This window comes from Chiloscyllium plagiosum, chromosome 24 (assembly GCF_004010195.1).
Source record: "Chiloscyllium plagiosum isolate BGI_BamShark_2017 chromosome 24, ASM401019v2, whole genome shotgun sequence".
NCBI lineage: Eukaryota > Metazoa > Chordata > Chondrichthyes > Orectolobiformes > Hemiscylliidae > Chiloscyllium > Chiloscyllium plagiosum.
The window spans coordinates 51,016,645-51,035,008 of NC_057733.1; the positions used below are offsets into that span (position 1 = coordinate 51,016,645).

An 18,364-nucleotide genomic window follows, 5' to 3' on the forward strand; every position below is an offset into this window, starting at 1 on the left:
TTCCCTTCCCCCCTTCTCCTCTCCTCTCCTCTCCTCTCCTCTCCTCTCCTCTCCTCTCCTCTCCTCTCCTCTCCTCCCCTCCTCCTCTCTCCCTCTGCTCTCGACAAGTATTAAAATGTAAGCTAGTTTGAGATGCAGGAAACATTTTTTAAAAATTATTCAAGTGATGCATGTGCTGCTTGCTAAGCCAGCATTTATTGCTCATTCCTAATTAACTTTGAGATGGTAGTGGTAAGCTGCCTTCAGTTGTTGGAGTGTGTGAACACCCAATATGCTACAAGGAATAAGAGTTCCAGATTTTTGTCCAAGCAACGTTGAAGGACTGGCAATATGCATTTACAAATCAGGATGGTATATGACTTGGCGAGGAGGTTGTGGGTGATTTAGACCATTGAACAGTACAGACCCTTCAGCCCTCTATGTTGTGCCAGTCTTTTATCCTACTCTAAGATCAGACTAACTTCCATACCGTTCAATGTACTATCTTCCATGTGTCTATCCAAGAGTCCTTAAATGTCTCTAATGTATCTGACTCTACTACTACCACTGCTGTCAGTGCATTCCACGAACCCACCACTCTCTGTGCAAAGAACCTACCTCTGACATCTTCCCTAAATCTTCCTCCAATCACCTTAAAATTATGATCTCTCGTGAAAGACATTTCCGCCCTGGAAAAAATTCTCTGGCTATCCACTTTATCTATGCCTCAGCTACCTTGAATAGAATAGAATAGAAACCCTACAGTGTGGAAACAGGCCCTTCAATAGTCCACCCCGACCCTCCAAAGAATAACCCACCCAGATCCAGTTCCCTACCCTATTCCTCTACCTGATGAAGGAGCAGCGCTCTGAAAGCTAGTACTTCCAAATAAACCTCTACATTAGGTTAGATTACTTTTGCCTCTAGATTAGATTAGATTACTTACAGTGGGAAAACAGGCCCTTCGGCCCAACAAGTCCACACCGACCCTCCGAAGAGTAACCTACCCAGACCCATTCCCCTACATTTACCCCTTCACCTAACACCACGGGCAATTTAGCATGGCCAATTTACCTAACCTGCACATTTTTGGACTGTGGGAGGAAACCAGAGCACCCAGAGGAAACCCACACAGACACGGGGAGAATGTGCAAACTCCACACAGACAGTTGCCTGAGGCGGGAATTGAACCCGGGTCTCTAGCACTGTGAGGCAGCAATGCTAACCACTGTGCCACCATGCAGCCCAATTTTTAACTTTGTCCACTCCAGTCCAATACTGGCACCTCCACATCATGGTTGTCGTCATCCTGTACACCGTTATCAAGTCATCGCTCATCCTTCTTTGCTCCAATGAGAAAAGCCCGAGCTCCCTCAATCTTTCTTCTTAAGACATGCCCTCCAGTCCTGATAATTCTCCTCTGCATCCTCTCTAAAATTTCCACATCTTTCCTATAATGAGGTGACCAGAACTGAACACAATATTCGAAGTTTGGTCTAACCAGCACTCTATAGAGCTGCAGCATAACCTCTGGGCTCTTAAACTTAATTTCTCTGCTAATGAAAGCCAAAAAACCATATTCCTTCTTCTTAACAATCCTCTTAAGCTGGGTGGCAACTTGGAGGTATCTGTGGACATGGACCCCAAAATCTCTCAGTACCTCTACACTGCCAAGAATCCTGCCTTGAACCCTGCATTCTGCATTCAAATTTGACCTTCCAAAGTGAAGCACTTTGGTGTTCCCATGTATCTGCTGCTCTTGTATTTCTGTGTGATGGTAGTTGTGGATTTCGAAGGTGCTGTCTAAGGAGCCTTGGTGAATTTCTTCTGTACATGCGCAGCAAATCTTGTAGATGGTGTAAACTACTGCCACTGTGCATCATGATGAAAGGAGTGAATGTTTATGATTGTTGATGGGGTTCCAGTAAAGTGAGCTGCTTAATCCTGGATGGTGTCAAGCTTCTTGAGTGTTGTTGGATCTTCACCCATCCAGGGAAATTAGTATTTCATCATACAGTGAGGGATCAGCAGTGGTAGTATCCTTGAACATCTGGGTGTGATGATTAGGTTCTGTTGTTAGATGGTCATTGCTTGACACAATGCAGTACTTTCAAATTCTCTTGTTTAGCTACAAATCTTTGCTTGGCTTATCATAATTTGAACACTTCAATACTCTTCACCTGGCTTTCTGTCCATGTACAATTGCTTCCCTACACATCCACATGTCAAAATCCAGCTGGTTTAAACCTTTAGTGCTGTATTTCAATTATACTCTGATGACCTGCAACCCACCGACTGCCTACCTTCTATCTTGGTGCCTCTTGTGGAATGCACTTAGAATCATAGAATCCCTACAGTGTGGAAACAGGTCCTTTGGCCCAACAAGTCCACATCGACCCTCTGAAGAGTAACCCATTGCCCCGACCCATATTAGTCTATGTTTACTCCTGACTAATGCACACACCCTACACATCCCTGAACCCTATGGGCAATTTAGCATGGCCAATTTACCTAACCTGCACATGTTTGGATTGTGGGAGGAAACTGGAGCACCTGGAGGAAACCCATGCAGACACTGGGAGAATGTGCAAACTCCACACAGGCAGTCGTCCGAGGTTGGAATCAAATCCGGGTCCCTGGTTCCATGAGGCAACAGTGCAAAGCACTGAGCCACTGTGCCACCCAAATTTTTAAAAAAGAGTTATCCACTTCCTGAGAAAGATATATTAACAAGGATCCTATGGATGAAGGAATGCAAAACACAGGAAGTCATGAACATGTTTCTTGTGACAAAGCCCATCTATCAGATGGCCAGCTTTGAACTACCACCATGAGAGTGGTTCCTCCAAAACCAGTTCGACAATCCAGGCCCCTGTGCAGCCAACATCCTCAGCTGGAGCCTCAGTATATGTCCCTTATGCACTTCTCTTCTGCAGACTTATGTGGCAATCTAATAACTTTGAACTCAATAAACAAAGAGACTGTGTCTTGGCTTTGAAGATTTGTATTTGCTAAATAAATAATTGCTCACTGTTCCAGCTCTGCAACCTTTCTAGTTGTCTAGCTTTTACATCTATCAGTTGTAAACTTTAATATATCATATTCTGACCCTTTGTCCCACCATTGGTCATTCAGTCTTCAACCACCTTTGTCTTATTTTCTGGGATTTCCTTCTGCAACCATTTTTATCTCATTTTGAGAAGGCCTTTGAGTAAACAACCTTCCTATCAGACTGACTGGTTGCTCTTAAAATGTAAGTTATTACCTGATTACTGTCATAAGATGGGCAGTTTAGTATACTAAGATTTCTGTTTTAATGTTCTGTCTAGTAATGAAAATTATGCTTATATTTATTATTTGAATAATATTTAAAATCTAGGAAATTAGATCTGTGTTGACCCTTCTGGATGGCACAGTGGCTCAGTGGTTAGCATTGCTGCCCCACTGCGCCAGGCACCAGGTTACATTCCAGCCTTGAGTGACTGTGTGGAGCTTGCATGTTCTCCCCATGTCTTTGTGGGTTTCTGTTAAGTGCTCCAGTTTCCTCCGTGGTCCAAAGATATATAGGTTAAGTGGATTGGCAGTGCTAAATTGCCCCATAGTGTCCAGGGATTTGCAGGCTAGGTGGATTAACCATGGTAAGTACGGGGTTACAGGGAATTAATGGGCTTTTGGGTCTGGGTGGGATGCTGTTCGGAGGCTCGATGGAGACTTGATGGGCCAAATGCCCTATTTCTACATTATAGGGAATTCTATGATTCTATTTTTTGTTTCAGATGAAATGATAGGATTAGGTCCTCATAAACTGACATATCCTGCATTATACTATCGATCTGTTAATATGTTTAGAAGCCAATTGCAATAATGCAACATTGCATTGTGTCAGCTTCTGAATTATTCATGGGAGTGAAGGCTAAGTCTCATTTATTTTATTGAAATAATTTACTTAAAATAATGGCACTCAATCAGAAATCTCATTTAAATTGTAAATAAAGCAGCACGATTGAATGGATGTCCTGGAAGTAATGGATTTTTTGAAATTCAAACAAGGTTGTTGATTTTTGCCAAAAGCCTTTGAAGATTCTTCAGTAATTAGTGTGTGCTAGTTTCTGGAAAGTCAGCTGGGATTGTTAATTCTACTTCCATCTGAGTCTTCTGTTTAGTCTCCAGTTGTAAAAATGGGAGACTAATGTCTTATGTAATGTCTTTCATGATCTCAGAATATTCCAAATGAGGCATTTTCAAAGCATTGTAAATGTTTAGTTATTAAACTAAGGCCTCAATTGTCTCCTAAGGTGAATGACATTAATTGAAAAGGAGCAGGGGAATTTGCATGCAGTCGTGGCCAATATCTTTTCACCTTAATGAAGGCTATAATACAAATGGTTTAACCACTCATTAATACTTTTGGGAGCTTGCTATGTGCAATTTGCTGCATTTCCTACATTTGAGCAATGAACTCATGCAACTCAACAACTTACTTTTCCTAATTGTGAACAAAATATGGCCTGTAAATCTAGTTCGATATTTCCTTCTATGTACTATCGATGGTTCACAAATCATATGACTTCAGTAAATAGAACATGAAAACTTAGTGCACTGAAACTGTACAGAGTGAACAGTATTTGCTTTGTTCTTTTTAAAAAAGAATGCAAGTTTGTAGCAAGGACAGGACTGGCAACTCAACATTCCACCGTATAGAAGTTTCAGGTGTGATACTGGGTTGGTGGATGTAAGAGAGATGGCAGCATTGATAAAGGACACCATTACTGCAATAGGGGAGGATGTCTTAGAAGCTGTTCAAATGAAGTCATCTGGGTAGAGCTTTGAAATGAGACGGGGCAATTACTTTGATGGGATTATACAACAGTCTTCCCAATAGACAGAGGGAGACAGAAGAACAGAAACATAAGCAAATCACAGACGTGTGAAAGGAATAGGGTAAGAATAGGAGGGGATTTCAACTTTGCTATCATTAACTGGGATTGCCTTAGTGATAAAGGATCAGTTGGGGTGAATTTTTATCGTACATCTAGGAGAGCTTTTTGTGCCAGAACATAGATGGTCCTACCAGAGATGAGGTAATAATCCTAGGCAATGAAGCCAGTCAAGTGGTTGAAGGGTCAGTAGGTGAAGATTTTGGGAATAGCAACCATAATTCTATAAGCTTCAAAGTCATTATGGAAAGGAATAAGGACAGTGCAGAAGTTGTGTCTATTCTTGGGGTAAGGCCAATTTTAACAAGATCCTACAAACATAGACTGGGAGCAACTACTTGTGGGTAAGTGTGCATTTGGAAAGTGGGAGTCTTTGAAACTAGTGTAGTGGGAGTTCAGAGCCCATTGTGTTCCTTTAAATGTTTTGCTTTATTCATTCACTGGACAAGGACCAACATTTATTACCTTTACCAAATTGTCCAGAGGGCAGTTGAGAGTTAACCACATTGCTGTGGGTCTGGAGTCACTTGTGGGCCAGACTGGGTAGGGATGACTATTTCCTTCCTTAAAGGACATTAGTAATCCAGATTTCCAACTCTCAATAATTTATCGTTATGGTCGTCATTAGATTCTTAATTCCAGATTTTTTAAAAAATTGAATTCAATTTTCATCATCTGCTGTGGCAGGATTCAAAGCCGAGTCCCCAGAACATTACCTGGGTTTGTGGATTAACAATGCAGTGATAATACCACTAGTCCATTGCCTCTCCAAACCCCAAGTGAAGGCCAAGGGTAGCAAGGCTAGGGACCCCTGGATGTCGATGGATAGTGAGAGTTTGATAAAGAAGAAGGAGGAAGTATAGGTTAAGTACAGAGTATTAAATACAGGGTCAGGCGGTTCAGGAGTGAAGACTGTGAGGGAGTACTTATAAAAGTTGGCCAAACATTAGGAGGGTAAACAGCCAAGAAATATAATTGAAGATGCAATTTAATCCTGATAAGTACGAAGTAATTAAGGAGGATTAAGAAGGAACAGATGTACACAATGAATGGTAGGTCACTAGGAGTTTTTTTTTGGTTATAGTCATTCATGGCCAGGCAGTAATTATTTCCCATCTCTAATTGCCCAAAAGGCATTTAAGAGTCAACCACATTGCTTTGTGTCTGAAGTCATATGTAGACCAGACCAGGTAAGGGTGGCAGTTCCCTTCCTTTAAAGGGCATTAGTGAACCAGATGAGTACTGAGGAACAAAGGGACCTTGGCGTACAAATCCATAAATCCCTGAAGTTGTCAGTCCAGATAGGAGGTGAAGAAGGCATATGGGATGCTTGTCTTCATTAGCTGGACAGTAGAATACAGGAGCAAGGAAGTCTTGTGTAACTTGTAGAACATTGGTTAGATCACAAATGCGACACTGTGTGCAGTTCTGCTCACCATGGTATCTGAAGGACATGATTGCATTGGAGAGGGTGTAGGGGGAATGTTGTCTGGGAGGAGAAGTCTCAGTAATAGAGTCATAGTCATAGAGATGTACAGCATGGAAACACACCCTTCGGTCCAACCCATCCATGCCAACCTTAGGTTTCTTTTATATCTTTCCCCTCTCACCCTAAACCTATGCCCTCTAGTTCTGGACTCCCCCACCCCAGGGAAAGGACTTGTCTATTTATCCTATCCATACCCCTCATAATTTTATAAACTTCTATAAGATCACCTCTCAGCCTCCGACGCTCCAGGGAAAACAGCCCCAGCCTGTTCAGCCTCTCCCTGTAGCTCAGATCCTCTAACCCTGCCAATATCCTTGTAAATCTTTTCTGAACCCTTTCAAGTTTCACAACATCTTTCCGGTAGGAAGGAGACCAGAATTGCATGCAATATTCCAACAGTGTCCTGTACAGCCGCAACATGACCTCCCAACTCCTGTACTCAATACTCTGACCAATAAAGAGAGCATACCGAACGCCTTCTTCACTATCCTATCTATCTGCGACTCTACTTTCAAGGAGCTATGAACATGCACTTCCAGGTCTCTTTGTTCAGCAACACTCCCTAGGACCTTGCCATTAAGTGTACAAGTCCTGCTAAGATTTGCTTTCTCAAAATGAGGAAAGACTGGATAGGCTTTATTTGTTTTCCTTGGAGCAGAGGAGGTGGGGGGTGGCATGGGGGTCTCATTGAGGTATACAAAATTATCAGAGGTTGAGATAGGGTAGATAGTAAGAATCTCTTCTCCATTGCAGATGTGTCTGAGACCAGAGGACACAAGTTTAATGTGAGCAGTAAGTGATTTAGAGGAGGTTGGAGGAAACATCTTTTCACCCAGAGAGTAGTAGAAATATAGAATATGCTACCTGAGAGAGTGGTAGAGGCAGACACGCACAACATTTAACATGTATCTGGATGAGTACTTAAAATGCTAGAGTAGACTGGATCAAGCGCAGATAATGCAAATAGTATAGTTTTGTATTTGTTTGTTGGCATAGACAGAGCCTGTTTCTATTCTGTATGACTCTAAATTGTGCAATTCATTTGAATCTTGTACAAATTGCTCCAAACATTTCACCTTCTGATCTGTTGAAATGAATTTTATACCAAAATAACCATGATAAAAATGCATTTGGATTAAAAGATGCACCTTATTTCTTCTTAATAGAGATGAGATATAGCCAAATGTTACAGTGAAAATAATGGTAAGGCTAATGGCATTCGTTATTTATGTGCTAGTTAAACTGAACCTTCAGCCAAGTGCAGTTAATCCATAAAATTCTTAAGTTGCTGTCCTAGATGTATCACCCAATGTAAGGTGCTTCTCATTCAGATGTGTTGACCAATGTGCAGTTCTTGTATTTTATAAATATGGACTAAACTTGCTTAGCATGATTATGGTTTGTCCATTTTGATCCAATAGCATGATATATCTTAGTATCAAAAATCTCTTTAGAACTGAAAATTCAATTTAGAAGTGTGGACTTACATTCCTTCAACTTTTAAAGATTTTTGATTGACGATTTTCCTCAAATCTGTTTAAATTTTTTAATCTCTCTGTCAATTAAACATTTTTCTTTGTTTATTTTGTTTTGTGGACTAGTAATCCAGAACCCCAGCTCAATATCTAGGGGACAAGGGTTTGGATCTTCCGATAGGAGGTGATGAAATTTGAATTCCAAAATAAAATTTGAGGATTTAAAATCTGTTTGATGGTGACCTTGTAACCACTGTCAATAGTTGTAAGAACCCTTTGGAAAAGAAATCTGCCATCCTTTTCCTAGTTTAATCTACATGTAACTCCAGAGTGCAACAACATTGTTGAGTCATAATTGCCTTCTGGAAAAACACAGCAAATCACAGAAGTTCTATCTAAATAATGGAATGAAACCAGATAGTCTACTTGACATTAACCTAGGCACTGGAATGACAACAGCAAACACTGATCTACCTCCCAACATCTGTTGGCTTGCGCCACAATTTGGAGAGCTGTCCTGTAGGCAAAAACAAATGCCTGATGTCGTCATACTCTCAGAATCATACCTTGGAAACCATGTCTCAGATTCAACATCACTGTCCCAGAAACCTGGATCACCATCCTGAGGTGTGTTCTGTACCACTGGCAGTACTGACCCACGAGGAGGTGACACAGTTGTGTTCAGTCATGAAGATTTGCCCTAGGAGTCCTCAACATTGACTGACTACAGTCTCCATGAAGTCTCATGGTACAAATCTCTGCTAACTACATACTACCCTTTCTCTCAGCTGATGAATCAGTACTCCTCAATGTTGAGTACCACTTACAGGAAAGCACTGAGAGTGATAAGAAAGTAGAGGGGATTATGATACCCATTCCAAAAAAATGGGTTGGTAACCATTATTGACTGAGCTGGATAAGTCCTAAAGGACCCATCTGCTAAACTGGCAAGCAGTAAGGGAATTGATAGTGGAAAAACTTACTTGACCTCTTCCCCTACCTGTTGCCAGTGTAGAAGCATATGTCCTTAACAATAAAAGTTGGAGTGACCACACACAGTCCTTGTGGTGACAACATCCGGCATTCACATTGACGATGTCCCATGCCATATGGTGTTGCATTGTTACTGTGTTACATGGGGCAGACCACAGCAGATCTAGCAAATCAAACATGGACGTGTATGAGGTGCTGTGGGCCATTTTCAGCAGTAGAATTGTATTCAACTGCAATCTGTAACCTGGCTTATAACCCACTCTACCATTAACTATGCTTGGAGGTCATTCCTGGTTCAGAGATGAGTACAGGAGGGTGTATCAGGAGCAGTGCCAGGTGTGCTTTAAAATAAGGTATCAATCTGATGAAGCTACAACATGGGCCTACTTGCATGTCAAACAGCAGCCCCATCTGCTCCAGAGGTCTGTTAGACCTCTGAACAGGTTGAATGGAAAATATTTAAATTCAACGACCATGAAACCATTGTCAATTGTCGGAAAATCCCCGTGTGGTTCCCTATTGTCCTTCAGGGAAGGAAATCTGCCATCTTTACCTGGTCTGGCCTACATGTGACTGCAGATCCACATGAATGTGGTTGACTGAAATGGCCTAGGAAGCCATTCAGTTGTACCAATTGCTACAAAGTCTCAAAAAACAACTGGACAGATTACTTGGCATTGATCTAAGCACTGGAAAAGACAATAGCAGAAAGAGCGATGCCAACCCTGCAAGGTCCTCCTCACTAACATCTGGGGGCTAGTGCCAAATTTGTGAGAGCTGTCTCGCAGACTAGTCAAGCAACAGCCTGACATAGTCATACTCACAGATTCACACCTTACAGACAGTGTCCCAAAAGCCACCATCACCATCTCTGGATATATCCTGCCCCACTGGCGGGATACACCTGGCAGAGGTGGCGGCACAGTGGAATTCAGTCGGAAGGGAGTCACCCTGGGAGTCCTCAACATTGACTCCGGTCCCTGTGAATTTTTGTGGCTTCAGGCTAAACATGGACAAAGAAACCTCCTGCAGAATACCATGTACCATCCTCCCTCAGCTGATGAATCAGTACTCCTCCATGTTGAACAACACTGGGGGAAACATTGAGGATGGCAAGGGCACAAAATGTACTCTAGCTGGGGGATTGCAATGTTCCCCACCAAGATGGCTCAGGCAGCAGTACAACTTGTTGGACCCTAAAGACTGTATCTGCAACAGGAGGTGAGGGAGCCAACAAGAGGGAAAAACAAAAGCAGAAATAGCTGGAAAAGCTCAGCAGGTCTGGCAGCATCTGTGGAAGGAAATCAGTTATAATGATTTGGGTCGAGTGACCCTTCCTCAGAACTTGACCTGAGACATTAACTCTGATTTCTCATCACATATGCTGCCAGACTTGCTGAGCTTTTCCAGCAATGTCTGTTTCTGTTTCTGATGTACTGCATCAACAATTCTTTTGGTTTTCCCGAGGGAAAAACATACTTGATTTCATTCTTACCAATATGCCAGCTGCAGACACAATTGCAATTTTGGTAAGAGCGACCACTGCACAGTCCTTGTGAAGACAAAGTCCTGCCTTCACATTGAGAATAACTTACATTGTGTTGTGTGGTACTACGACCGTCCAAATGGGACAGACATGAAACAGATTTAGTAACTCAAGACTGGACCTCCCTGAGGTGCTTGGGCCATCAGCAGCAGCAGAATTGTACTGCAGCACATTCTGTAATATCATGGCCTGGAATATCCCCACTCAACAATTACCATCAAGCCAGGGGATCACTCCTGTGCAGGAGGGCATGTCAAGAGCAGCACCAGACATACCTGAAGTTGAAGTGTCAAGCTGGTGAAGCCACCGAACAGGACTTGCTTGCCAAACAGCATTGACCAAGATGGTGAGGGATTAGGACATGCCAATCCGAGCTTGTCCGCTCCAGTCACTCTTCTTCATCTTTTCTTCTTTCCGTTCTCTTTTTCTTCCTCTTAGTGCTTTTGTTTTTCCCCTTTGACTCCCCATCTCCAGCGACCTCCACTGATGAATCATCCTATAACGATCTCCCGGCATGGCACCGTTCTGGTCTGGCGAAGCTTCATCTGACATGGCATGGCAACCTTCCAACCACCTGTCGGAGCTTCCTGGCAAGGTCTAATGACCTCCCAGCCCAGCGCAGGCCCTCCTCCTGGAAGGGCCTCCTGGCGTGGCATGATGACCTTCCGGTCTCCTGGCGTGGCATGATGACCTTCCGGCCTCCTGCAGCTGCCTGGTCCCATAGGGACCTCCCAGTGTGGTGTGGTGTGGTGACCTCCCGTCTTGGTGCAGTGACCTCCTGACATGGCTTCCTGCAACAGCCTCCTGATGTGGCACATCGCTGGCACAGTTTGGAGCCAGGGCCATGTGCAAACTGGAAGCTAGGTGCCAGCATGATCTGCTGTACTGAACTATTCTGTAATGCTGGACATTTTATTTCTGTATTGTCTAAAATCTTGTAACAAAAATGCCGAGGTACTTTTATATCTAGGTCGGCGCTGTAGTTAGAGTCACAGAATCCCTACCATGTGGAAATAGGCCATTCAGCCCAACAAGTCCACACTGACTTTCCGAAGAGTAATCCACCCAGACCCATTCCCCCTACCCTGTCACTCTACATTTACCCCTGACTAATGCACCTAACCTACATATCCCTGAGAACTATGGGAAATTTAGGTTGGCCAATTCACCTAACCTGCGCATCTTTGAATCATGGGAAGAAACCGGAGCACCCAGAGGAAACGCTCTCAGACACTGGGAGAATGTGCAAATTCCACACAGAGGGTCACCTGAGGCTGGAATCAAACCTGGGTCCCTGACATTGAGAGGCAGCAGTGCAAGCCACTGTGTCATCCATTGGCGACATATAAACTTTTCACTATACTCATCGAATACATATGACAATAAAGACTATTCTATTCTACAAGCAGCAAATGATCCAACAATCAGCAGATCAGATATTAGTTCTGCTGACCTGCCACAACCAGTCATGATTGATGGTGGATGATTAAACGACTCAATGGAGAAGGACTCTCCACAAATATCTCCCTCCTCAATCATGAAAGAGCCCAACGCATCAGTGCAAGAGATAAGTCTGAAGCATTCGCAGCAATCTTCAGCCAGAAGTGCTGAGTGGATGATTCATCTTGGCCTCCTCTAGTGGTCCTCAGCATTACTATTACCAGTCTTCAGCCAATTTGATTCACTCCACATGATATCAAAAAACAGTTGGAGACACTGGATAATGTAAAAGCTACAAGCTCTGACAACATTCTGGCAATATTACTGAAGATTCCAACAATAGTACTGAAGATTTTTGCTCTAGAAGTTGCCCCTCTTCTAGCCAAGCTCTTCTAGTGTATTTACAACACTGGTGTTAACCCAGCAATATGTAAAATTACTCAGGTATGTCCTGTACATAAAAAGAAGGACTAATACAACCCGTCCAATTACTGCCCCATCAGTCTACTCTCGATCATCAGTAAAGTGATTGAAAGTGTCATCAAAAGTGCTATCAAGCAGCACCTGGCCAGCAATAACCTGCTCAGTGACACACAGTTTTGGTTCTGCTCAGCTGCGGTCTTGGTTCAAACGTGGACAAAAGAGCTGAATTCCAAAGGTGAGGTGACATCAATGTTGCATTCAACCAAGCATGGCATAAAGGCTTGTCTGAGCAAAAATGAGTGTTGGGGCAAACTCTCTGATGGTTGGAATCATACCTGACACACAGGAAGATGGTTGTGGTTGCTGAAGGTCAGTCAATTCAGCTCCAGGACATCTCTGCAGGAGTTCTTCAGGGTAATGTCCTAGGCCCAGCAATTTTCAGTGGCTTAATCTATGACCTTCCCTCCATCAAAAGGTCCAAAGTGGAAATGTTTGCCGATGATTGCTCAATGTTCAGCACCATTTGCATCTCCTCAGATAACTGGAGCAGTCCACGTTCAAATGCGCCAACATCTGGGCAATATCCAGGCTTGGGCTGATAAGTGGCAAGTAACATTCGGGCTACACAAATGCCAGGCTATGACCATCGCCAATAAGAGACTATCTAAACACCATCCCTTGACATTCAGTGGTGTTATTATCACTGAATTGTCCACTATCAACATTCTGGCGGTTATGATTGGCAACTGGACTTGCCACATAAACACAGTAGCTACAAAAGCAGGTCAGAGGCTAGAAATACTGCGTTGGGTAACCCAATTCCAGACTCCCCAAAGCTTGTCCACCATCTACAAAACATAAGACGGGAGTGAGATGGAATACTTGCCTGGATGAGTGCAGCACCAACAACACTCAAGACGCTTGACACCACCAGGACAAAGCAGCCTACTTGCTTAGCATGACATCCACTCCCTCCACCATCAACGCTCAGTAGCAGCAGTGTGTACTATCTACAAATGCCAAAGTTCACCAAAGATCCTCAGGCAGCATCTTCCAACCCCACAACCACTCTATCTGAAAGGACAAGGGTGGCAGATATATGGAAACATCACCACCTTCAAGTTCCTCTCCAAGCCACTCACCATCCTGACATGAAAATATATCACCATTCTTTCACTGTCTCTAGTTAAAAGCTTGGAGTTCCCTCCCCAGTAGCATTGTGAGTCAACCCACAGCAGGTGGACTACAGCAGTACAAGAAGGCAGTCCATCAAGGGCAACTAGAAAACGAGCAGTAAATGCTGGTTAGCCAGTGATGTCTACATTCCAGAGATGAGTTTTAAAAAAAAACACTGCACTCTCAGATGACTCTTGATCATCAGCAAACTGGAGGAAATTATCATCAACAGTGCTACCAAACAATGCTTGTAAAAGTATATCCTCACTGATGTTTGGTTTAGGTTCTACCAGGTAAATTTGGCATCTGACCTCCTTAGAGCCGTGTTTCAGACATGGGCAAAAGAGCTGAACTCCAGGGGTAAGCTCAGAGTGACTGCCCTTGACATCAAGCAGTATTTGACCAAGCATGTTCAAGGAGCCCTAGTAAAGCTGGAGTCAATGGGAATAAGGAAAAAGCTTGTCCAAATGGAGAGATTGTTGTGGTTTTGGAGATCAATCATTCTCCCAGAACACCACTTCATGAGTTCCTCAAATGTTTTATTTTTGTTATGTTCACCTGTGGTATGTGAGCATCGTTGGCTGGGCCACTATTTATTGCCTGTCCCTAGTTGCCCTTGAGAAGGTGGTGGTGAGCCACCTTGAGTTGCTGCAGGCATTGTACTGTAAGTAATGTCCTTGACCCAACTGTCTTCAGCTGCTTCATTAATGACCTTTTTCCAACCTAAGATCAGAAGTGATCTTGCTGCTAATCTTACAATGTTCACCATTTAAAATTCCTCAGCTAATGAAGCAGTTACTGTGTTCAAATGCAGCAAGGCTTGGACAACATCAAGGCTTGAGCTCTGTTTGGCACTGGTGATACTTGCCACCAAAGTGCCAGGCAATGACCACCTCCAACAAGAGAGAATCTAACTATCGTCTCTTGAAATTTAATAATGTCGCCAACATTATCAGGTTAATTTGTTACCATTGATCACAAATGGAATTGAACCAGCCATATAAATACTGTGGCTCTAAAAACGGGTCAGAGGCTAAGAATTCTGCAGTGAGTAACTCCCCATTTGTCTCTCTAATGTTAAAAATCACGCAACACCAGGTTACAGTCCAACAGGCTTATTTGAAAGCACTAGCTTGCGGAGCGTTGCTCCTGTATCAGGTAGCTGTGAGATGAAGGACACCTCTCCAAAAGCTTGTGCTTCCAGATAAACCTGTTGGACTGTAACCTGGTGTTGTGTGATTTTTAACTTTGTCTACCTCAGTCCAACACCGGCATCTCCATACCATATCTCTTTACAAGGTACATGTCAGGAGTGTGATGGAATACTCTCCTAAATCTGAATCTGAATGATCCTTACTGTGTAAGAATGATCTTGCAGAACCCTTTACTGAGTGAACTTTTCCAAACATGCAGCTTTCTTTTTGGGCATAGAAGGTGAAAGGAAAATCACAATAATATCAATTTTACATAAGTGTTATCCTATTGAGTTTGAAAGTGGTTCAGCTTTTGGTTTTTGATGACTTGTTTCTTTAATATTGGGAAGGAATCCAGTCACTGGTATGTAAGTATGTTTAAATAAATTGCTTTCATGATCCCCTAATTGTACATTTTTCTCTACAGGGCTGGATGAATGAAATTTCCAATTATGATCCTGAAACCTACCATGCTACAATGACCCATTCTGTCTTCGTTCGTCTCGAGGGGACTGTACTAAGGCTGTCAAAACCGAATAAAAATATTTCTCGAAGGGCTTCTTTCAATGAGGCCAAGACGATAGCCACATACATTAGTCAGAAGATTTATGACATATCAGACAGTAGGGTGAGTGAAGAAGACCTGAAAATATGCAGGTTTGAGGATAATTAAATATACTAACAATGAATAGTTGCAGCTATAGGGGACTGAGGAAAAATAGTGATTTTTTTTTCCCCTCTATCTTTTCCCCCAATCTGATAACATTACAAGCACAACCCATAATACTTGTCTCAGAGACTCTTGTTCTCTTTGTGTGTCTGTTTACGTGTATGGGAATTTTTTTAAAAGGTAAAGTTTAAGCTATAGACTCATAAATTAGCTGTTCATATTTTTTCTTGTCATTGGTTTATAACAGTTGGATTGCAAACAATAGGTGTTTTCTTGTTGGAAAAATGGGGGATAAAACCAGGTGTGTTATTATTTTAACCTAAAATAGATAAAATTAGACAATTCAGTGATTTGATCAAATTTTCACATTTGTGATGACACCAGGAATAATGCTGCTTGATTTCCAGCACACTGCTTTGGTGAGTTGTGACGAAACCCAACTTCAGCATATTGAATAACATCTTGCTTTTCCTTTGGCCTCTTAAAATGGTAAAGGTAGAAAAATAATTAAATCATTAAGGACTAAGAATGGGAGGCAATCTTAGAATAGGTACACTACGAAAGAAAACCTTGTGGCCAGTCAACTCGAGACCACAGCTCTGCAAACTAATTCCCTTGCCTCTCCATAGCCTTGTAATATTTTTCACTTGTCCAATTTCATTTTGAAGAAATTTTGAGAGAATTAGAAAAGTAGACCTATCATAAAAAATGGAACGTGCTTGAAAAAAGGACAAACTCTGATGTAGGACACGGGATTCAATAATTATAAAGTAGGAAAATTAACAGAATCAATTATGAAAAAAGGCAGGTTTTCAATATTTTGTCACTAATAACATTGTAGCACTTGAGATCAACTGAGTGAAAGCAAAAGTAATTAAGAAATCAAAACCAGCAGGAAGCAAGTGGAAATTCTTCCAGTATCTCATTCTGAGGGGATATGGCATTGCTGAATGTATGCACTGTTTATGGTATCCAGTGTTTCATTGTGCTGTTTCTCAAACCACTAATGTTTTTGAGAAAGCAACTTGCAGAACATAACCTACTGTAATCTGGACAACCTGCATACTTTGGTTGAAGCTAAAATCTACACTCTTATCTTATGGGTAGTTATGCAATGTGAGTTTTATTTCTTGTCTGAGAATTTCTCTCTCTCCAACAGAATGGTTATTCAGATATACTTATAATAGAAAATAATTTTAAGTAACACTAAAATAAAAACATAAAATACAAAGAAATAACATTTATGTTTGACAGGTGCATTTAGTTCCAAAGGATCTGGCTAGGAAAAGAGTGTGGAATAAGAAGTACCCTATTTGCATTGAACTTGCCAGACAAGATGACTTTATGTCAAAGATGGAGGCAGAGACGGAGAACATGGAGGAAAAGCTGCCTGCAGATAAAACTGAAACTGCAATTGAGGAACCAGTGAAATCGTCTGTGTCACAAGAATTTGCAAAGCCAGTTTGCCAAAAGGACCAAGTTTTATATCTTTTTGGAAGGACTGGTAGAGAAAAGGAAGAATGGTTCAGGCGGTTCATTTCAGCCTCAAAATTGAAAGTTGATGCCAAGCGACCAGCCAGTCTAGGAGGCAGTGGCATACCAGGTGAACCAATGTTTTCTACGCTACTGAAATCACAATGGGAGGATATTTTTAACAAGATGTTTATATATGATAACATGTTTTATTAGAGACAAAATGTTAGGGAAAAATGTACATGTGGAATCATAAGAATTTCAACACAGGTATAAACCACTTGGATCTAGTAGCCTGAGATGCTATTAGTGAACTACTACTTCCCACTATTTTTCTTATACCGTTTTTTTTGTATTGTTGAGGTTAGGGTAGCTTCTATAATCACATGCAGTGGTGTGTTCTATATTCTAATTATGTTTTGCATGAAAATGGTTTTGATATCCCTGCCTATGATTTTGGGTATTAATTTGAAGTTATTAGTTTACAGACGACTGGAAATAATCTCTCAAACACCTCCAGAATTTTTAACACTTACGTTAGTTTCATGCAAAACCCTCATTTTCCTGGTGAATTGAACCCTAATTTTCCAGGTTTTTCAACATAATTGTATCCTGTTATATTGGGCAAGAGCTTAATAAATGTGTATTCAATGGTTTCAATAACATTTTTAAAATATTCTTGCAGTATTCCAACTGTAGTCTATGATCTATACCTTATCCAATTATTCTTTTGAAATCATTGGCATCTAATGAAAGGTAGAATCCTATTTGCCCTTCAGATTTTTCCATCTGTATTCTTTAAAATTTGTTTAAGATGGGTGTCAATTTGCTGCTTTGTCCCAACATATCTTACTTCATGTTTGCCAAAAACAGTATTAACTATATTGGTTTACTTTCCTGTCTTGTGGTCTGTGTTTAGTTTTGTATACCCTCATTAGTGGTTAAATACCAATTTCAGTTATGACTGATCGAGCAAACCTATCTTGTGGATAATTGACATACAGAGCAAAAGGACTCTGCTTTGGTCCCTTGAATTAGGTGATTTTGGCTAAGGTACTGTAATTGTACTAATTGTCTCGGAATTGTATTAAGGAAGTTGACCCAGAATCATATTGTGAAGACCTTAGGTGGAGGAAGCATTGGATTTTATTCTAATGCCCTTAGAGTTGAAAGACCTACTTACAATCAAAGTCAATGCTTATGCCTGAATAGTCATCACTTAGACAATATCATATCATAATTCAAAGTTTGGGTGAAGATTTGTAGCTCGGGTGCTCGTTGTTGTGGTTCTGTTCGCCGAGCTGGAAGTTTTTGTTGCAAACGTTTCGTCCCCTGTCTAGGTGACATCCTCAGTGCTAGGGAGCCTCCTGTGAAGCGCTTCTGTGGTGTTTCCTCCGGCATTTATAGTGGCCTGTCCCTGCCGCTTCCGGTTGTCAGTTTCAGCTGTCCGCTGTAGTGGCCGGTATATTGGGTCCAGGTCGATGTGTTTGTTGATGGAGTTTGTGGATGAGTGCAATGCTTCTAGGAATTCCCTGGCTGTTCTTTGTTTGGCTTGCCCTACAATGGTAGT

At 41.8% G+C, this 18,364-nt stretch overlaps 1 protein-coding gene across 1 annotated transcript in view; it reads left to right on the forward strand.

Annotated features, from left to right (window-relative positions):
• Window positions 1-18,364, forward strand: part of tex2 (testis expressed 2) — a 131,862-nt gene that overhangs the window by 62,066 nt on the left and 51,432 nt on the right. The window contains exons 3-4 of the mRNA XM_043715090.1: window positions 15,079-15,279; window positions 16,576-16,924. Of these exons, the coding sequence (XP_043571025.1) occupies window positions 15,079-15,279; window positions 16,576-16,924 (550 nt within the window). The remainder of the gene's footprint in view (window positions 1-15,078; window positions 15,280-16,575; window positions 16,925-18,364) is intronic.